Source organism: Dendrobates tinctorius, unplaced genomic scaffold (genome assembly GCF_039654945.1).
Source record: "Dendrobates tinctorius isolate UK_male_01 unplaced genomic scaffold, ASM3965494v1 ptg000037l, whole genome shotgun sequence".
Lineage (NCBI taxonomy): Eukaryota > Metazoa > Chordata > Amphibia > Anura > Dendrobatidae > Dendrobates > Dendrobates tinctorius.
Window position 1 is genome coordinate 20478912 of NW_027361705.1, and position 21477 is coordinate 20500388.

General features: G+C 42.1%; 1 protein-coding gene across 3 annotated transcripts in view; it reads right to left on the reverse strand.

Annotated features, from left to right (window-relative positions):
• KCNQ1 (potassium voltage-gated channel subfamily Q member 1) overlaps positions 1–21477 on the reverse strand; it is a 257351-nt gene that overhangs the window by 21739 nt on the left and 214135 nt on the right. For all 3 annotated transcript variants that reach the window (XM_073573886.1, XM_073573887.1, XM_073573888.1), the window contains exons 10-11: positions 19319–19441; positions 655–793 (exon numbers count right to left, since the gene is read on the reverse strand). In XM_073573886.1, coding sequence (XP_073429987.1) covers positions 655–793; positions 19319–19441 — 262 coding nt within the window. The remainder of the gene's footprint in view (positions 1–654; positions 794–19318; positions 19442–21477) is intronic.

A 21477-nucleotide genomic window follows, 5' to 3' on the forward strand; every position in this document is an offset into this window, starting at 1 on the left:
ACTCCGCTTCCCAAAGATGTGATAAACCACAGTTAATGTGTTTTAGGAAGGGGTTGATTGTCAATCACTTTTTTCACACAGGGCCCTGTAGGTTTGGATTTCTTTTTCCTGTAATATTAAAGACCTTCATTTAAAAACTGCATTTTGTGTTTACTTGTGTTATCTTTGTCTAATATTTATATTTGTTTCGTGATCTGACACATTTAAAGTGTGAATAGTTAAAAGTTGCTAATTAGTGTAGTGCCCAGCACAGATCTCTGCAAACACAAATCAGTCACAGGCCACTCCTGTAAGCGACTCATCAACTTCCACTGACATCACGTGGCAGAGTGGCGACTTCTCTTCCGCTCTGCTCTGTTGACGGGGCGTAGCTGCTGACATCATGGCAACTGACAGTCTGCTCCTCACTACTTAACTGCGGGGAGCCAGCTGTCTATCAACATGACAACAGCAGTACAACAGGCAAGTGGTTGCCTCTGTTAGCAACTATCTGCCTGTTTTTTTTGGGGGGACGTGGGGGGACGTGGGGTTGCTATGTGCTTAAAAACTAAGCCCTGGATAACCTCTTTATATGAGACAGTGGGTATTGTAATACAGTAAGACTGATTGGACTATGTCCTTGGATATACACGGTCCTGAGAATGACAATATTACCAGTGTTCTCATAGGCTTCCACTGAATAGGTGTCATTTTTTCGCTCTTCTGCAACGTGATCATACGTGATATGTGGAATGTTTAACATTTTCTCAGTAGTGCCTTCCTCTTTCTCCGTTCGCATCTTCTTCCTCTTAACCTAGAAACAAATCTGTCATTACATATTTATAATGATTACAAAAGATTTAGCAGATGAAAAATAAATGGGAAAAAATAGTATACACAGTCTTCATAATAAAGAAAATAGCTGGAAAGATAATGATTCTTCAGGTGATGATTCATGGGAACTGCGGTATAATATACACACCTATATTGTTCTCGAGAAAGAGGGAAACTATTTATTACATGGCTATATGTATGTAATTCATGCTATAATCAAATGCACATGGCCAGCTAAATCCTTGCCTGATTCTGAGATTTTCCTCTATACATCTCGTTATACCATGAGAGGATTCATGTGCCAAGGTTTGGCTATACCATGCTTTTGAGTGACATCTCTTTCATCTAACATCAGTCACCTTGATAAACTCTTATTCTCCCGATTCAGGGGCATTTTTTTTTGTATCCGGATTACTCTGGGCCACTTTGCGGGTCTCAGGGATTTCTCACCAGCCTTTCTTACAGCGCACCCTACTGTATAGGGTTGCCGCTGTCATGACCTACTTCTTTTTCAAGCAACGGAAGCCTTAATACGCAGATGCCAACGTCCAACCTAGCTCTGGCTTCACTAGCATAGCACAGTCTACTTGGAGGCATTCCTGCGTCCATGGCAACGGGTGGTGACATAGTTCCGGTCACATCCAATGCTCAGACTCTGCATGTGCCGGCGTCTAGAGTGATGGTGGTATACCAGCTCGTTACTATCCCCTATTTCTTTTATTTATTTTACTCATTTATATAGTGCCATTAATTCCACAGCGCTTTATAGACATTATTAGCACTGTCCCCGATGGGGCTCACAATCGAAATTCCTTATCAGTATGTCTTTGTAGTGTGGGAGGAAACCCACGCAAACACGGGGAGAACATACAAACTTCATGTAGATGTTGTCCTTGGTGGGATTTGAACCCAGGACCCCAGCGCTGGCTCCTATTCATCTTCTACACCTGGACGCCCAATATATATATATATATATATATATATATATATATATATATATATATATGTCGCCCCCTCGCTGGCTTCACCCAGGGCTGTGGGGTACTCGGCATCGGGCCGGTGTCAGGGGGATGATGTGGTGTCACAGCAGCGGTGACCCGGTCCCAATATCAATGGCGGTGATGTTTATTTATAATGTAAAGTTCGTGACGCCACCCGTGGTGTTTGGCAAGTAAGATGGTAAGCCAACGCTGCGTGCAGGTCCTCTGGGGCTGATGGTGTGTTGCAGCTTAGATGGTGTAGCTCCCCACAGGTAGAGCTGTAGCCCCAGGGCAGTGTAAAGGTGCGCTGGAGGAGTAGGGCACGGGACGGTGTAGATGTTGATACCCAAATGTAGCGGTTGCTGGTGCGGGAATGAATGGAGGACACCAGAGCTTGCAGTTTCAAAGCTTTACTCACAGTTCGTAGTGCACACAGGTGCCCGCTTCGGTACCGTGTCATCCGGGGCAGAGGTCCAGCCAACCTCCAGGCAAGATAGGACTCTCCCCACCAGCACCCCGCCAACATGTGCCTTCCTGAATGACTCCTCTATTGCGCCTTTTAGTATGAAGAGCTCCAGTACCGTGGTTCTCTGAAGTTCCTCCTGTCAGATGTTCCTAACAACTCTCACTTGTATGACAGACAGCTGTAGCCTGCTTCGGGGACTCCCTTCTCCTGAATCCCGGCTCTCTATCAGTTTGCTGTTGTGTCCCAAGTCTTTGATGGGAGTAGTGCATTTACAGCCAACTACTCCACCGGTGTCTGCTGCAGAACCATAAGTGTCCGTACAACCTCGGGGACCGGGCCCCGGCCTTGCGCTGAGAACCTGTAGGCAGGGCTCCTATCCAACCCACTCCTCCACTCTGTTCTCTTTCCACTTCATTCCATACTTGTCTCTCTCTCTCTTATGGAAATGCAGGTTACAGTTCAACGTCTCTCTTTCTCTTTCCTTTCCCGTGCCAGCTGGCACAGGTCACTGAGGCAGCTGCAGCACTCCTTCCTCCATCCCTTCTTCCAGGGACCTTCACTCCTGTCTGAGTGGCTTCCTTCCCAACAGGCCTTCTATCCGACTGTCCCCCTAAGGGACTGACCTCTCTGGGCCTCCCCCAGACTGACCTGTGTCAGACTGACCTGTAATTCTATCTTTCCCCTTCTTTTTATACTAACTCCACCCACCTCCCAGCACATCTCGTGTTACGAAGCAGGGTTCCACGAAAGGTGCTCTGCTACACACCCCGATCCTAAAGCTGCAATGTGGCCCTGCTGAACTATCCTGTGTGTGGGATGCAGGTGTTTGAGTGTGGCAAGGAGTTCCCACCTTACCTGGATGGTGGGACACTACACCTTAGGAGAAGGTGCAGTACCTCTGTGTCGACTGAGCCTCAGGGGCGCTATATATATATATATATATATATATACACATATACATATACACACACACACACATATACACATACATACACACACACACACGTGTGTGTATACAGTGGGGAAAAAAAGTATTTAGTCAGTCAGCAATAGTGCAAGTTCCACCACTTAAAAAGATGGGAGGCGTCTGTAATTTACATCATAGGTAGACCTCAACTATGGGAGACAAACTGAGAAAAAAAATCCAGAAAATCACATTGTCTGTTTTTTTTTTTCATTTTATTTGTATATTATGGTGGAAAATAAGTATTTGGTCAGAAACAAAATTTCATCTCAATACTTTGTGATATATCCTTTGTTGGCAATGACAGAGGTCAAACGTTTTCTGTAAGTCTTCACAAGGTTGCCACACACTGTTGTTGGTATGTTGGCCCATTCCTCCATGCAGATCTCCTCTAGAGCAGTGATGTTTTTGGCTTTTCGCTTGGCAACACAGACTTTCAACTCCCTCCAAAGGTTTTCTATAGGGTTGAGATCTGGAGACTGGCTAGGCCACTCCAGGACCTTGAAATGCTTCTTACGAAGCCACTCCTTCGTTGCCCTGGCGGTGTGCTTTGGATCATTGTCATGTTGAAAGACCCAGCCACGTTTCATCTTCAATGCCCTTGCTGATGGAAGGAGGTTTGCACTCAAAATCTCACGATACATGGCCCCATTCATTCTTTCATGTACCCGGATCAGTCGTCCTGGCCCCTTTGCAGAGAAACAGCCCCAAAGCATGATGTTTCCACCACCATGCTTTACAGTAGGTATGGTGTTTGATGGATGCAACTCAGTATTCTTTTTCCTCCAAACACGACAAGTTGTGTTTCTACCAAACAGTTCCAGTTTGGTTTCATCAGACCATAGGACATTCTCCCAAAACTCCTCTGGATCATCCAAATGCTCTCTAGCAAACTTCAGACGGGCCCGGACATGTACAGGCTTAAGCAGTGGGACACGTCTGGCACTGCAGGATCTGAGTCCATGGTGGCGTAGTGTGTTACTTATGGTAGGCCTTGTTACATTGGTCCCAGCTCTCTGCAGTTCATTCACTAGGTCCCCCCGCGTGGTTCTGGGATTTTTGCTCACCGTTCTTGTGATCATTCTGACCCCACGGGGTGGGATTTTGCGTGGAGCACCAGATCGAGGGAGATTATCAGTGGTCTTGTATGTCTTCCATTTTCTAATTATTGCTCCCACAGTTGATTTCTTCACTCCAAGCTGGTTGGCTATTGCAGATTCAGTCTTCACAGCCTGGTGCAGGGCTACAATTTTGTTTCTGGTGTCCTTTGACAGCTCTTTGGTCTTCACCATAGTGGAGTTTGGAGTCAGACTGTTTGAGGGTGTGCACAGGTGTCTTTTTATACTGATAACAAGTTTAAACAGGTGCCATTACTACAGGTAATGAGTGGAGGAAAGAGGAGACTCTTAAAGAAGAAGTTACAGGTCTGTGAGAGCCAGAAATCTTGATTGCTTGTTTCTGACCAAATACTTATTTTCCACCATAATATGCAAATAAAATGAAAAAAAAACAGACAATGTGATTTTCTGGATTTTTTTTTCTCAGTTTGTCTCCCATAGTTGAGGTCTACCTATGATGTAAATTACAGACGCCTCTCATCTTTTTAAATGGTGGAACTTGCACTATTGCTGACTGACTAAATACTTTTTTTCCCCAGTGTGTGTGTGTGTGTGTGTGTGTGTGTGTGTGTGTGTGTGTGTGTGTGTGTGTGTGTGTGTGTATATATATATATATACACTCACTGGCCACTTTATTAGGTACACCATGCTAGTAACGGGTTGGACCCCCTTTTGCCTTCAGAACTGCCTCAATTCTTCGTGGCAGAGATTCAACAAGGTGCTGGAAGCATTCCTCAGAGATTTTGGACCATATTGACATGATGGCATCACACAGTTGGCGCAGATTTGTCGGCTGCACATCCCTGATGCGAATCTCCCGTTCCACCACATCCCAAAGATGCTCTATTGGATTGAGATCTGGTGACTGAGGAGGCCATTTGAGTACAGTGAACTCATTGTCATGTTCAAGAAACCAATCTGAGATGATTCGAGCTTTATGACATGGCGCATTATCCTGCTGAAAGTAGCCATCAGATGTTGGGTACATTGTGGTCATAAAGGGATGGACATGGTCAGCAACAATACTCAGGTAGGCTGTGGCGTTGCAACGATGCTCAATTGGTACCAAGGGGCCCAAAGAGTGCCAAGAAAAAATTCCCCACACCATGACACCACCACCACCAGCCTGAACCGTTGATACAAGGCAGGATGGATCCATGCTTTCATGTTGTTTACGCCAAATTCTGACCCTACCATCCGAATGTCGCAGCAGAAATCGAGACTCATCAGACCAGGCAACGTTTTTCCAATCTTCTACTGTCCAATTTCGATGAGCTTGTGCAAATTGTAGCCTCAGTTTCCTGTTCTTAGCTGAGAGGAGTGGTACCCAGTGTGGTCTTCTGCTGCTGTAGCCCATCTGCCTCAAAGTTCGACGCACTGTGCGTTCAGAGATGCTCTTCTGCCTACCTTGGTTGTAACGGGTGGCAATTTGAGTCACTGTTGCCTTTCTATCAGCTCGAACCAGTATGCCCATTCTCCTCTGACCTCTGGCATCAACAAGGCATTTCCGCCCACAGAACTGCCGCTCACTGGATTTTTTTTCTTTTTCGGACCATTCTCTGTAAACCCTAGAGATGGTTGTGCGTGAAAATCCCAGTAGATCAGCAGTTTCTGAAATTCTCAGACCAGCCCTTCTGGCACCAACAATCATGCCACGTTCAAAGGCACTCAAATCACCTTTCTTCCCCATACTGATGCTCGGTTTGAACTGCAGGAGATTGTCTTGACCATGTCTACATGCCTAAATGCACTGAGTTGCCGCCATGTGATTGGCTGATTAGAAATTAAGTCTTAACACACAGTTGGACAGGTGTACCTAATAAAGTGGCCAGTGAGTGTATATATATATATATATATATATATATATCTATCTCTCGGCTTTGTGCAGTGGATGATTTTGCAAACTCTCCTCTCCCGCTCTCTGACCACAATCTTCTTTCATTCTCTATCAAGAACTGCCAGGCTGCTCAGGTCACCCCCACTGTCCAGACTTATAGAAACATACAGGCCATTAACACCCAGAAACTTATGAAGAACTTGCAGTCTTCATTGGCCCCCATCTCCTCCCTCTCATGTCCTGATTCTGCATTGAAGCATTACAATGAAACACTTCAAAGTGCCCTGAATGAATTTGCACCCCTATAAATAGAACACCACAACGCAGACGGCGACAACCCTGGCACACGGTGCAAACACGTTTCCTGCAGCGGTGCTCCATGTGCGCCGAACGTCTGTGGAGAAAATCCAATCTACACGAAGATTTCATCCATTTTAAGTTTATGCTTAGAATATACAACACTGCCCTTCAACTCTCCAAACAAGCCTATTTCAACACCCTCATCACCTCACTGTTCAATAATCCGAAACGTCTCTTTGACACTTTTCATTCTCTACTCAACCCAAAAGTACAGGCCCCAACCACAGAGCTCCGAGCTGACGATCTGGCCAATTACTTCAAAGAAAAATTGACCAGATTCGACAGGAAATTATCTCCCAATCACCCCATACCATGCACTGTCCTCCCTCCCCCACTGCATTTAGCTCACTCTCTGATTTTGAACCAGTCACAGAAGAAGAAGTAAGCAGGCTCCTTGCATCTTCTCGCCCAACCACTTGCACCTGTGACCCATTTCCGTTACATCTCCTCCAGTCCCTTTTCCCCTGCTGTCACCCCTCACCTAACTAAAATATTTAATCTCTCTCTCTCTTCTGGTATTTTTCCCTCCTCATTTAAGCATGCCATCATACATCCACTACTTAAAAAACCATCCCTCGACCAAAACTGTGCCGCTAACTATATACCTGTCTCTAATCTTCCCTTCATCTGTAAACTCCTGGAACGCCTGGTCCACTCCTGTCTTATCCGCTATCTCTCAGAAAACTGTCTTCTCGACCCTCTCCAATCCGGTTTCCTCTCTTTACACTCCACTGAAACTGCCCTCACTAAAGTCTCTAATGATCTGCTAACAGCTAAATCAAATGGTCATTACTCCATGCTAATTCTCTTGGAACTCTCTGCAGCATTCGACACTGTGGATCATCAGCTCCTCATCACTATGCTCCGTTCCATTGGCCTCAAGGACACCATTCTCTCATGGTTCTCCTCCTATCTCTCCAACCGCTCCTTTACTGTATCTTTTGCCGGTTCCTCCTCTTCTCACCTTCCCCTTACTGTTGGGGTCCCTCAAGGATTGGTTCTAGGCCCCCTCCTCTTCTCCTTGTACACTGCCCCTATTGGTCAAACAATCAGTAGATTTTGTTTCCAGTACCATCTCTATGCTGATGACACCCAATTATACGCTTCTTCTCCTGACATCACGCCAGCCTTTCTAGAAAACACCGGCGATTGTCTAAATGCTGTGTCTAATATCATGTCCTCACTATATCTGAAACTGAACCTGTCAAAGACTGAACTCCTGGTGTTTCCTCCCTCTACTAATGTACCTATACCCGACATTGCCGTTTCTGTGTGTGGTTCCACTATTACTACCCAGCAACAGGCCCGCTGTCTTGGGGTCATACTTGATTCCGAGCTTTCCTTTGCCCCCCACATTCGATCACTGGCTCGCTCTTGTCATCTGCACCTCAAAAACACTTCTAGAATTCGACCTTTTCTTACTTTTGACTCTGCAAAAACTCTTACTGTTTCTCTTACTCATTCTCATCTCGACTATTGTAACTCTCTTCTAATCGGTCTCCCTCTTACCAAACTCTCCCCTCTACAATCTGTCTTGGATGCTGCTGCCAGGATCATATTCCTCACCAATCGTTACACCGATGCCTCTACCTTGTGCCAGTCATTACACTGGCTACCCATCCACTCCAGAATTCAGTATAAACTTTTTACCCTCACCCACAAAGCCCTCCATAGCTCAGCACCACCTTACATCTCCTCCCTTGTTTCAGTATACCACCCTACCTGCGCCCTCCGTTCGGCTGATGACCTGAGGTTAGCATCCTCAATAGTCAGAACCTCCCACTCCCGTCTCCAAGACTTTACACGTGCCGCACCAATTCTTTGGAATGCACTTCCCAGGTCAATACGATTAGTCCCCAATCCCCACAATTTTAAGCGTGCCCTGAAAACGCACTTATTCAGACTGGCCTATCACCTCATCACATTAACCTAATCTATCCCTGTGTGGCACAGCCAAAAGTTTTACCATAACCAGATTTCCCGCATCATGTTCCCACATGCTTTATGCATCCATTAGCCCTCTGTGTCTGTACTGTTACACACTTAACATTATGACTGGTCCATACAATCAGGGCAACTGTTACCACCCACCTTTCGTGTCTACCTCTTTCCTCATAGACTGTAAGCTTGCGAGCAGGGCCCTCTTTCCTCTTGGTATTTGTTATAATCTACTGTATTTGATTATTGTTATGCTGTAATGTCTATTATCTGTACAAATCCCCTCTGAAATGTAAAGTGCTGCGGAATATGTCGGCGCTATAAAAATAAAATTTATTATATATATATATATATATATATATATATATATATATATATATATATATATATATATATATATATATATATATATATACACACACACATACACACACACACTAGGGTGACCGGATCTCATATGGGGGGGAAAAAATGTCAGAATCTTGTTCGTCTGGACCCCACAAAATGATTCCCCTTTCCAGATATTGAGAGAGCCAAAATTTGAGCTCGATCAAACGACGTTAACCCGTGCCGCTCGTCGCTCAAAGTTTGAAAAAATCCAAATTGAGGTATTTTAAGATTTAGGTATTTTGCATAGTCTGTTAGACTATAAAGAATGTGACAACAACATTGCAGAAATAGCCCTGACCAAATTTTTGAACCATTTGTGGTATTTGAATGCAGAGTTGGTGGGATTATCGTTTTTTGATCCCACCATTACAGACAATGAAAAGTTGTTAATGGCTAATAAATTGCTCAGTAGCACAGATGAACCATCAGAGCACGCTAACCTACATGAGTTGATAATTTTACATAGTTATCTAATCTATTCGAGAGCTTTTGTTAAAGTAGTTTTTGAAACGCCAGAATATAATGCTCGGCATTTGCTTACAACTTGCAGGACATATTGCTTTTGTTCTTCATCTTTTGTCAGAAGGTCGTTAAAGTCGGTTACTTCCTACCTCTTTTAATTTTTCTTTCCTAACTTTTGGATTAACAACCCTAGCGTGCTCTGATGGTTCATCTGTGCTACTGAGCAATTTATTAGCCATTAACAACTTTTCATTGTCTGTAATGGTGGGATCAAAAAACGATAATCCCACCAACTCTGCATTCAAATACCACAAATGGTTCAAAAATTTGGTCAGGGCTATTTCTGCAATGTTGTTGTCACATTCTTTATAGTCTAACAGACTATGCAAAATACCTAAATCTTAAAATACCTCAATTTGGATTTTTTAAAACTTTGAGCGACGAGCGGCACGGGTTAACGTCGTTTGATCGAGCTCAAATTTTGGCTATCTCAATATCTGGAAAGGGGAATCGTTTTGTGGGGTCCAGACGGACAAAATTCCGACATCGATTTTTTGCGGTCACCCTAATATACACACGCACACATATACACATATACACACACACAGCTCTGGCAAGGATTAAGAGACCACTTTCAAATATTCAGTTTGTCTGATTTTTCTCTTTATATTTTTGAGTAACCTGTAAATTGTTCTTTTAGTCTACAAACTTATGACAATATGTCTCCGAATTTCCAAGCAATAAATTATGTAATTTTTTTCTGATAAAAGAAAAATGGTCAAAATTATAAACAAAACAGTGCTTTCAGACCTCAAATAATGCAAAGAAAACAAGTTCATAATCATTTAAAAAGCAGCAATACTAATGTTTTAACTCAGGAAGAGTGCTGAAATCAATATTTTGTGGAATAACCATGATTTTTTAATCACAGCTTTCATGCGTCTTGGCATGCTTTCCACCAGTCTTTCACACTGCTTCTGGCTCAAAAGTTTAAGCAGTTCCTCTTTGTTCGATGGCTTGTGACTATCAATCATCCTCTTGATTAAATTCCAGAGGTTTTCAATGGGGTTTAGGTCTGGAGAATGGGCTGCCCATGAGAGGGTTTTGATGTGGTGGTCTCTTAATTTTTTCCAGAGCTATATAATCAATATATAAATATACATTATGAGAACAAAAAGGAAATCCAGCAAAAACTCAGCAAACCAGGATTGGAGTAAAATGATGCTTTTCTTTATTTCTTCAAAAAGGTTAAAAAGACGACCCACAAGGAAGGAACCAGAGTGCGTGGCAGAAAGGCAGAAATAAACGCAAATGGGACTACGCGTTTCGGCGACCTAATCCGCCTTCTTCACGGTCCAAAATAAAATAAATATACATTTTATATGGCTTTTTCTGGGCTTTTGCTTCCCTTCCCATGTTGTTCTAGTTTAAAGCTCTCCTTACAAGTGTAGCAAGGCGACTTCCATATATATATATATATATATATATATATATATATATATATATATATATATAGAAGTCGCCTTGCTACACTTGTAAGGAGAGCTTTAAACTAGAACAACATGGGAAGGGAAGCAAAAGACCAGAAAAAGCCATACACCTGACAAATGCTATTGAGAACTCTGCTATTAGAAGTGGAAAGGAAGAACAAAGACGAAAGAATATAATGAATAAAAATATTGGAGAAAGAGAAACCAATCACAAACTAAAATGTTTCTATACTAATGCACAAAGCATGGGCAACAAACAAGGAGAATTGGAACTACTAACACAGGAAAAGAAATATGATGTCATTGGAATCACTGAAACTTGGTGGGACAATACACATGATTGGAATACAAGACTAGAAGGATACAACTTATTTGCAAGAAACAGACTTGATAAACGAGGAGGGGGTGTCGCATTGTATGTTCGAAACGCGTATATCTGCACAGAGATTGAAGCTTCAGAGACTGGGAGTTCTGTGGAAACTGTTTGGGTAAGAATACAAGGACAGAACAATGGAAAGGACACCATTGTAGGCATTTACTACAGGCAGCCTGTGCAAGCCGAAGATATGGATGAACTCTTTATGCATCAGATGGCCAAGTTCTCCAAAAAATATGACATAGTTGTCATGGGAGATTTCAACTATCCAGACATTTGTTGGGAATCTCTCTCAGGCAAAACTAACAGGTCACGGAAATTCTTATCCTCTCTTGCTGACAACTTTATCTTCCAAAAGGTAAGGGAGAAAACAAGGGGAACTGCTACCTTGGATCTAATCCTTATAAACAGGGAGGAAATGGTTGAGGAGGTAAAAGTGGCTGGGACCCTAGGAGGTAGCGACCATGCTATTTTAGAATTTTGGATAACTAGAGGCGGAAGACCTGTGAAGACTCAGACGTCAAGGTTAGATTTCAGAAAGGCAGATTTTAAGGGATTCAGAAAGAGAATTGGAGGGATCCAATGGCTGGATATCCTTAAAGACAAAAATGTCCAGGAAGGATGGGAAATCTTGAAAAATGAAATTCTCAAAGCACAGTTGTTAACAATTCCGAAAAGAGGGAAGAATAGGAAGCATTTAAGGAAACCAGGATGGATGAACACAGAACTTAAGCACATGCTAAAAAGGAAGAAAAAAATGTTTATAAAATGGAAAGAGGGAGGCATATCAAAAGAAGAATATAATGCTGTCTGCAGAACCTGCAGGGCACAAATCAGATTATCTAAAGCTGAAAATGAACTGAGGCTTGCAAGAGATGTCAAAAGCAATAATAAAGGATTTTGGGGATATGTCAAAAGTAAAAGAAAAGTCAAAGATGCTATAGGATTTTTACAGGATGAAAATGATGAAATGGTAAGACAGGATGTTGAGAAGGCTGAACTTTTAAATTCCTATTTTGCATCTGTTTTCTCTCAGAAAGGAAATGCAACATCAACTGTTATTCACTGTCCTATTAAGGGAATAGAAGAATCCAGGATATCTATAAACAGAAAGATAGTGAGGAAACACTTAGCTAACCTAAATGAATTCAAGTCTCCAGGTCCAGATGAATTACACCCCAGAGTACTGAAGGAGATAGCAGAAGAAATTTTTGAACCCCTCTCCATAATCTTTGAAAATTCTTGGAGAACAGGAGAAGTGCCAGAAGACTGGAGAAGAGCAAATGTTGTTCCTATCTTCAAAAAGGGGAAGAAGGTGGACCCAGGCAACTATAGGCCGGTGAGTCTGACTTCTATACCAGGAAAGATCTTTGAACAAATTATTAAACAACATGTATGTCAATACCTGGATAAGAATGAAGTGATTAAACAGAGTCAGCATGGGTTTGTAACTAATAAGTCATGTCAGACTAACTTAATTTCCTTCTATGACGGTATCACTGATTGGGTGGATCAAGGAAATGCTGTAGATATAGTATATCTTGACTTCAGCAAAGCATTTGACAAAGTCTCTCATACAATCCTTATTGAAAAAATGACTAAGTATGGAATGGACAAGGCAACTGTTAGGTGGATTCATAACTGGCTTAGTGATCGGACCCAAAGAGTGGTCGTAAATGGCTGCACATCCAGTTGGAAGAATGTCTCAAGTGGGGTACCACAGGGCTCTGTCCTGGGCCCTGTATTGTTCAACATCTTTATCAACGATTTAGATGAAGGAATTGAGGGTAAACTGATTAAATTTGCTGATGACACAAAGCTAGGAGGGATAGCTAATACTAGAGAAGAGAGAGAGAGGATTCAAAAAGATTTAAATAAACTGGAGAAGTGGGCAGCAACTAACAGAATGGTTTTTAACAGGGAGAAATGCAAAGTACTACATCTGGGCAATAAAAATGAAAAAAGCATATATAGAATGGGAGGAATAGGGCTAAGTGACAGCACATGTGAAAAAGACTTGGGTATACTAATAGATCACAGACTGAATATGAGTCAACAGTGTGATGCAGCAGCAAAAAAGGCAAATGCAATTCTAGGATGTATTAACAGAAGCATACAGTCTAGATCACGTGAAGTCATTATTTCCCTCTACTCCTCTTTGGTCAGACCTCATCTGGAATATTGTGTCCAGTTTTGGGCACCACATTTTAAAAAAGACATCAACAAACTGGAGCAAGTTCAGAAAAGAGCGACCAGAATGGTGACCGGTCTGCAAACCCTGTCTTATGAGGAAAGGTTGCAGGATTTGGGAATGTTTAGTTTGCAAAAGAGAAGACTGAGAGGAGACTTAATAGCTGTCTACAAATATCTAAAGGGCTGTCACATTGTAGAAGGATCAACTTTATTCTCATTTGCACAAGGAAAGACTAGAAGCAATGGGATGAAACTGAATGGGAGGAGACACAGATTAGATATTAGAAAAAACTTTTTGACAGTTAGAGTGATCAATGAGTGGAACAGGCTGCCACGAGAAGTGGTGAGTTCTCCTTCAATGGAAGTCTTCAAACAGAGGCTGGACAGACATCTGACTGGGATGATTTAGCGAATCCTGCTTTGAGCAGGGGGTTGGACCAGATGGCCCAGGAGGTCCCTTCCAACTCTACGATTCTATGATTCTATATATATATATATATATATATATATATATATATATATATATATATATATATACACACACACATACACACACACACAGGCTGGGGACCACTGCTGTAGAGTGTCCACATTGTTTAATTAAGTCCATCCCCAAGAGTCTGGATACTTACCATCCATGAAATGATTCATGTATTGTTATTTTGTATTGGTTACTACAGTATATGAATTGTTGGATGTGTTCTTCAGGTGCTGCTGTTTATTTTGTACGGTTTTAAGACAATTTCCGCATGCCCCGGAAGAAGAATATATCGAAACGTGCGTTGGGGTGGGTGGCAGGTCTCTTGCGGTTCCCCTAATAAGGTAATGAATTCCGTATCAGCACTTGACTTTGATCGCATTAGCTAGCAATGTTTACATGCACTTCGGCACTTTGTCTTGGTTCATTTAATGGTGATCCCCTGGCTCATTATTTATTTTTATGCTGGTAAAGTTTTCAGGCACTTTGCATTGGCTTTATTTGCACATTACCTGCTGTATATTAAGAGTCTTTTGGCACCTTAGTATTTTTTAAGAGTTAATGGCCATAAAAAATAATTTTTTTCTAAACTGAGACATTGCTTAGTTTTTGTGATAGGTTATATATTGTCAGGAACCAATTGTGATCTGTTTGGCTAGAGGCATCATTATAATTGGAATTGCTATAACACTGCAATAATTTTTGTGATATTAATAAAATAGATATTTTAAACCATACATTCTTTTGCCTGTCCATGTCAGTGGAAGGATTTGTTTCATGCTCTGTATTGAATGGGTTTTGGTAAATGTTAATGGACTAAAATGTATACCACACATAGATAGAGACCAGGGAAAAATTGGTTAGGTGAAATACTGCTAACCCTTAATTATGGAGGAATCAGTGAGGCCCACCAGCGCTGCCCCGACGTGCATTTCGCGTGTTGCTTTTTCCCATGACCACAGGGCACCAATGGGTTCTCAAGACAGCTGGGGGTCTGCAGAAGACCCCCATTACTGTTTTTGAGAATCTCCCATAAACCATGGTCCGTGGCAAGCTTTCATAGGATATCAGCATTTACAGTGGGGAAGTATTTGATCCCTTGCTGATTTTGTAAGTTTGCCCACTGACAAAGACATGAACAGTCACCGACAAAAACATGAACAGTCTATAATTTTAAGGGTAAGTTAATTTTAAAATTGAGAGATAGACTATTAAAAAAAAAAAAAAAAAAAAAAAAAAAAAATCGAACAAAATCACATTGCAAAAATTATTTAAATTTGCATTTTTCAGTGAGAAATAAATATCTGATCCCTCTGGCAAACAAGACTTAATACTTGGTGGCAAAACCCTTGTTGGCAAGCACAGCATTCAGACATTTTTGTAGTTGATGATGAGGTTTGCGCACATGTCACAAGGAATTTTGGTCCACTCTTCTTTGCAGATCTTCTCTAAATCATTAAGATTTTGAGGCTGTCACTTAACAACTCGGAGCTTCAACTTCCTCCATAAGTTTACTATGGGATTAAAGTCTGGAGACTGGCTAGGCCACTCCATGACCTTAATGTGCTTCTTTTTGAGCTACTCCTTTGTTGCCTTAGCTGTATGTTTTGAGTCATTGCCTAGCTGGAAGACCCAACCACGACCCATTTTTAAAGTCCTGGCGGAGGGAAGGAGGTTGTCACTCAGGATTTTCCAGTACATGGCTCCATCCATTCTCCCACTGATGTGGTGAAGTAGTCCTGTGCCCTTAGCAGAGAAACACCCACAAAACAAGGTTTCCACCTCCATGCTTGACAGTGGGGATGGTGTTCTTTGGATCATAGGCAGCATTTCTCTTCCTCCACATACGGTGAGTTGAGTTAATGCCAAAGAGCTCAATTTTTGTCTCATCTGACCACAGCACCTTCTCCCAATCACTCACAGAATCACCCAGGTGTTCATTGGCAAACTTCAGACGGGCCTGCACATGTGCCTTCTTGAGCAGGGGGACCTTGCAGGCACTGCAGGATTTTAAACCTTTACGGCATAATGTGTTACCAATGGTTTTCTTGGTGACTGTGGTCCCAGCTGTCTTGAGATCATTAACAAGTTCCCCCCATGTAGTTTTAGGCCGATCTCACCTTCCTCATGATCAAAGATACCCCACGAGGTGAGATTTTGCATACCACCACGGATCGATGTTGATTGGCAGTCCTTTTGTGTTTCTTCCATTTTCTTACTATTGCACCAACAGTTGTCGCCTTCTCACCCAGTGTCTTACTTATGGTTTTGTAGCCCATTCCAGCTTTGTGCAGGTCTATGATCATGTCATGTCCTTGACATCCTTATAAAGCTCTTTGGTCTTGCCCATGTTGTAGAGGTTAGAGTCTGACTGATTCATTGATTCTGTGGACAGGAGTTTTTTATAAAGGTGACCATGTAAGACAATTTTCTTTAATGCAGGTAATGAGTTTATTAGGAGTGTCTAATTGGTCTGTAGCAGCCAGAACTCTTAATGGTTGGTAGTGGATCAAATACTTATTTCTCACTGCAAAATGCAAATAAATTTATATAATTTATACAATGTGATTTTCTGAATTTTATTTTTGATATTCTATCTGTCAATGTTAAAATTAACCTACCATTAAAATTATAGACTGTGCATGTCGTTGACAGTGGGCAAACTTACAAAATCAGCAATGGATCAAATACTTATCCTCCCCACTGTATGCTATGTGTAGCAGATGCGATCGGAAGATTTCAGCTTCAAGTCTAGAGACTACTACAGCAAGTAAGAAAAATGTTTTAAAAATATTTTAAAAATGTTAAGAATTTTGCCCCATTCAAAATAAAACAATATAAAAAATACACACGTTTGTTATCGTTGCGTTCAGAAATGTCGTTATATCAAAATATAAAATAAATAATTCCGATCGGTAAAAGGTGTAATGAGGAAAAAAATAAAAACTCCAGAATTACGTTTCTTTAGTTGCCGCAATATTGCGATAAAATACAACAGGCAATCAAAACATAGAATCTACCCCAAAATGGTATCAATAAAAAGGTCAGCTTGGCACTGAAAAAATAAACCCTCACCCAGCCCCAAAAAATAACCTTTGCATGTTTGGTATCTGCGAACTCGTACTAACCTGGAGAATCATAATGGAAGGTCAGTTTTAGTATTCAGTGAACATGGTAAATAAAAAACTGCACTTTTTTTTTGCAATTTCGCTGCACTTGCAATTTTCCGGTTTTACAGTACACTAGATGGTAAAATCAATAATGTCGTTTAAAAGTACATCTCGACCTGCGAAAAACAAGCCCTCACATGGCCATAATGATGGAAAAATCCCCCCCAAAAAAATTATGGTTCTGGGAAGAAGGAGAGAAAAAAACGGAAACTCACAAGTTTGTCAAGGGGTTAAGCTAAGGGTGTCAACATAATTTTGTTCAGACCATTTTGGGGGATGTGTATGTAATTATGTCCAGTTTGCCTTTTTTCCTCAGTTTTTTTGTTGTTCCAATACCCACGTGTGTATAACAAAAGTGTAATTGCCATCATTTTCTGGAACAACTTCAAGGGAGCCAACACTTTCGGCCATGACTGTATTGGAAAACCCTCCAAGGTGACACCATTCTAAGAACAGAACCCCTCAAAATATTCAAAACTGATGTCGGGTGACTGCTGACCAGTCATAATTGTGCACAAATTTGCAATTTTTATACTTCTATTCCTTTTTGAAAACTTTCTAAAATAGTTCGAGGACTTAGGCTAAAGGGGAGGGTACATTAGGTCCAAAAAATTACTACCTCTAGTACACTAAATTTATTAAAGGACAGCACACTGGCTGGTTAACAGTGTAGCTTTACAGTGCATGGGCCCTAGGTTCAAATCCCACCAAGGACAACATTTGCAAGGAGTTTGTATGGTCTCCCAGTTTTTCGTGGGTTTCCTCCAACATACTGATAGGAAATTTAGACTGTTATGATACAGCGATGATGATGTCTGTAAAGTGCTGTGCAATATGATAGCAATATATAAGTGAGCATAATAAAGGACAAAAGTCTCATATTTTGGGCATCTTACTTCAGCACTACTGTCTTAAAAGGAACCTGTCACCTGTTTTGGCCGCTATAAGATGGGGCCACTGCCTTTCAGGGCTTATCTACAGCATTCCATAATGCTGTAGATAAGCCCCTGGTCCGACCTGAAAGATAAGAAAAATAAGTTTTATTATACTCACCCAGGGGTTAGCGGTCCGATGCGGTCCTGTCCGAAGGGTGTCACAGGTCCGGGTCCAGCGCCTTCCATCTTCTTGCGACGACGCCCTCCTGCTTGCTTAATCACAGCAGGACCTTTCCCCTCCATAGAGATATAGATTTTAGTCCAAGAGAGGATTCACAGGTTCCCATACAGATGAAGACTTTAGTCTAAGAGAGGTCTGGCAGTATTAGGTCCTGGAAAACGAGAATCGCCTTAACGTGGCTTCCAGGTACACATGAATTGGCCAATTTATGCGCTAAGCATTCTCAAGTTTTCATATTTCTAGTGCAGTAATGCAGTTCAATTTTCATATTTCATGTTTGCAAGCTATGGCGCTACAGAGTGCTCCCTTATTTATTTGACTATATATGAGTTGGCGACTCTAGGTAAGCACCTGTTCACCCATAGTCTATGTTTGGATGTGACGGTTAGTTCTTTTGAGCTTTGCTTCCTCACTCCCGATATCGCACTTCTACACAGGGCAGTTGAGGGCAGAGCCAAGTACTGCAGTGCACAGGAGTCGGGAAAGGTCAGAGAGGCCCAGCGCCTGCGCACTGCAGTACTTTGCTCTACCCTCAACAGGGCATATCAGTACGCCTGCGCAGGAGCACAGCATGAAGCAAGCAGGATGAAGACATCGCATGAAGGTGGGAGGTGCCGGACCCGGGAGCTGTGATACCCATCGGACCGGACGGCACTGGACAGCCCCCCCGGGTGAGTATAATAAAACTTATTTTTCTTATCTTGCAGGTCGGACCGGGGGCTTATCTACAGCATTATAGAATGCTGTAGAAAAGCCCTGAAAGGTAGCGGCCACATCTTTTAGCGGCTAAAACAGGTGACAGGTGCACTTTAAGTGTTAAGAAATCCCCTCCTAGATGTCTAGATCGCAGACTGTGCCCCCAAGCCATGATGGGGGATGACGCACCGCTCCTCTAACCTCGTTCATTACAACACTTGCAATTCAATGATCAGTCAGCAGCAACCCCTGTGGTTGTCCTCATTAAAATCTCATACAGTGATGAAATATTACAGTGCAAGTCTGGTAGATGTTAGCTATGCTACGATACCGCAGCCCATTCATTCATCCACTGATCCATGGAGGGCAGTAATGCCTACTATATTGAATATATTTGTTTCCCATTTAAAGTGGAAAAAAACAAAACAGTCTTATCAGTCTGTACAGTTATTGGGGAAAATCATACTGTACCACTGCAGTTTTCTTTGGTTTTGGGCTAGGAGACACAACTTGGTGACTGCGTGGTGCCTTCCTGATATACATTTTCCATGTGACAGAATCTGGATTTTCAGCTGCATAACACCTCCACGCTGTCTGGAAACAGAAGACTCCAACATTAACATTATTAACATCTCAAAGCAAAATGGAAGACTGCGCATTATGCAAAAAAAAAAAAAAAAAAAGCGTTCCTACATTTTCCTTATGGGACAAAAGTAGCGTATTGCATGTGTCCTCTGGTCTAGAGGCAGGGATTAGGTTCAATCTGAGAAATTAGGGACCAATATAGATATATTTCTATTACCGTATTTATTCAAATGCTACTTAAAGAGGTGACAGCAGAGGCATAACTAATGTGGCTGCAAAAGGTGCGACCAGGGCCGCCAGTGCCAGTGCCTATTCCAGCTGGATGAGGTCTGAAATTTATTGCAGAGCAGAGACCCGCCGAGCCCCTGCATCGCAATACCATCAGAGGCTCGTAGAGGACGTCGGTGTGCCAGTCACAGGTGGCGCATAGCAGTAACATCAAAGCAGCCAAGCTGATATCAGATGCCGGCTATAGACGAGTACGCCGCTCATCGTGTGAGGGGGAAAAGGGGAGAATAATCTTTAAGTTTGTTTTTTTTACATGTGTTAGAGAACAGTGGCAGTGCAGCGAGCATTAATACAAGAAGGGACCCAGGAGCAGGACCAGGATGAGGGATATTATTACTGGAAGGGGCCCAAGATGGGTGACATTATGGTGGGTTATCACATATCTTTATAGTAGTCAGAACGCTACAAGGGCTAATACATCTGACCAACATGTAGTTGGGGGCCAAGGTCTGTATTTTGCACTGCGGCCCATGGAACTCTAATTACGCCACTGGGTGACAGCAGTAAAGTGCTAGTAAGTGTTCTACTACTTGGTATGTCTTTAAGGGAGAAGGACTTAAAGGGCTTTTCTCAACTTGATCTAAATTTCTGCAGATTCTTAGTGCACTCTGCCGGACTCGTCTGTCTGCAGTCACACACAGTCAGACATCTCCTCAATTGTTAATTCATGTTGGTGGTCATGTCTGTACCGCCAGTATGAACTCTGCATACTTGTGGTCAAGTGCTCACAAGATCGGCTTGTCTCAATGTCTGCCTGCCTTTCCCAGTTCTCGCTTGAGTAGGTTTGATAATTTACTATGTAAACTATAAAGTTAACACTTTAGTATAAGTATTTATTTTCTCTTAAGAGAAGCAGATGATAATCTACTGCCAGTATGCAAGTTGTATACTGGGGATCACCGAATCGCCCGTTCCCTCTGGAATTTGAGGGGAATCCTGATAGCGAGCCTAATGAACATTGTGAGGATTCGCCAATGTGCAGTCACACAGAGTGACGGCAGAAAACTGCCTCAAGCCCAAAAAGCCCCTAATAGTAATTGATAAAGAAGAGAAATCTAGTGTCTAGCATGATGAAGGGTCAATCTTCCACAGCTAAAGCTAAAAACAATTGGGTGAAGGGTGAATTCCTTGCAACTGAAGAACATACTGTATATACAGTGTCATGTAAAAGTTTGGGAACCCCTGGTCAAAATTATTGTTGTGAACCGTTAAGCATATTGAACATGAAATGATCTCTAAAAGGCCTACAGTTAAAGATGACTCATTGCCTTTGTATTTTAGACAAAAAAATATATATTTATTTTAGCGCTTTCAAGTTGCCCTTTCCTCAGTTCAAAAAGAAAGTAAGAAATGGTAGTTAACAGGGACAGTGGATGTCATGATAGTCTGGAAGACCAAGCTAAATTTCAGTGACAGCTGCTGGTAGGATTCCTAGAGAGGCAAATCAGATTCCCCACTTGACTGCAAAAGACCTTCAGAAAGATTTAGCCTACTCTGGAGTTGTGGTACATTGTCTATTGTTCAGAGACATCTGCACAAATATGGCCTTCATGGAAAAGTATTCAGAAGGAAACCTCTCCTGAGTCCTCACTAGAAAAATTGAGCGTCAGAAGTATGCAAAAGAACATCTTAACAAGCCTGATGCATTTTGGAAACAAGTCCTGTGGACAACTTAGGTTAAAATAGAACTCTTTGGTCACAATGATCAAAGGGTACAGTATGTGTTGAGAAAAAAAGTGCACACAATTTTAGGAAAA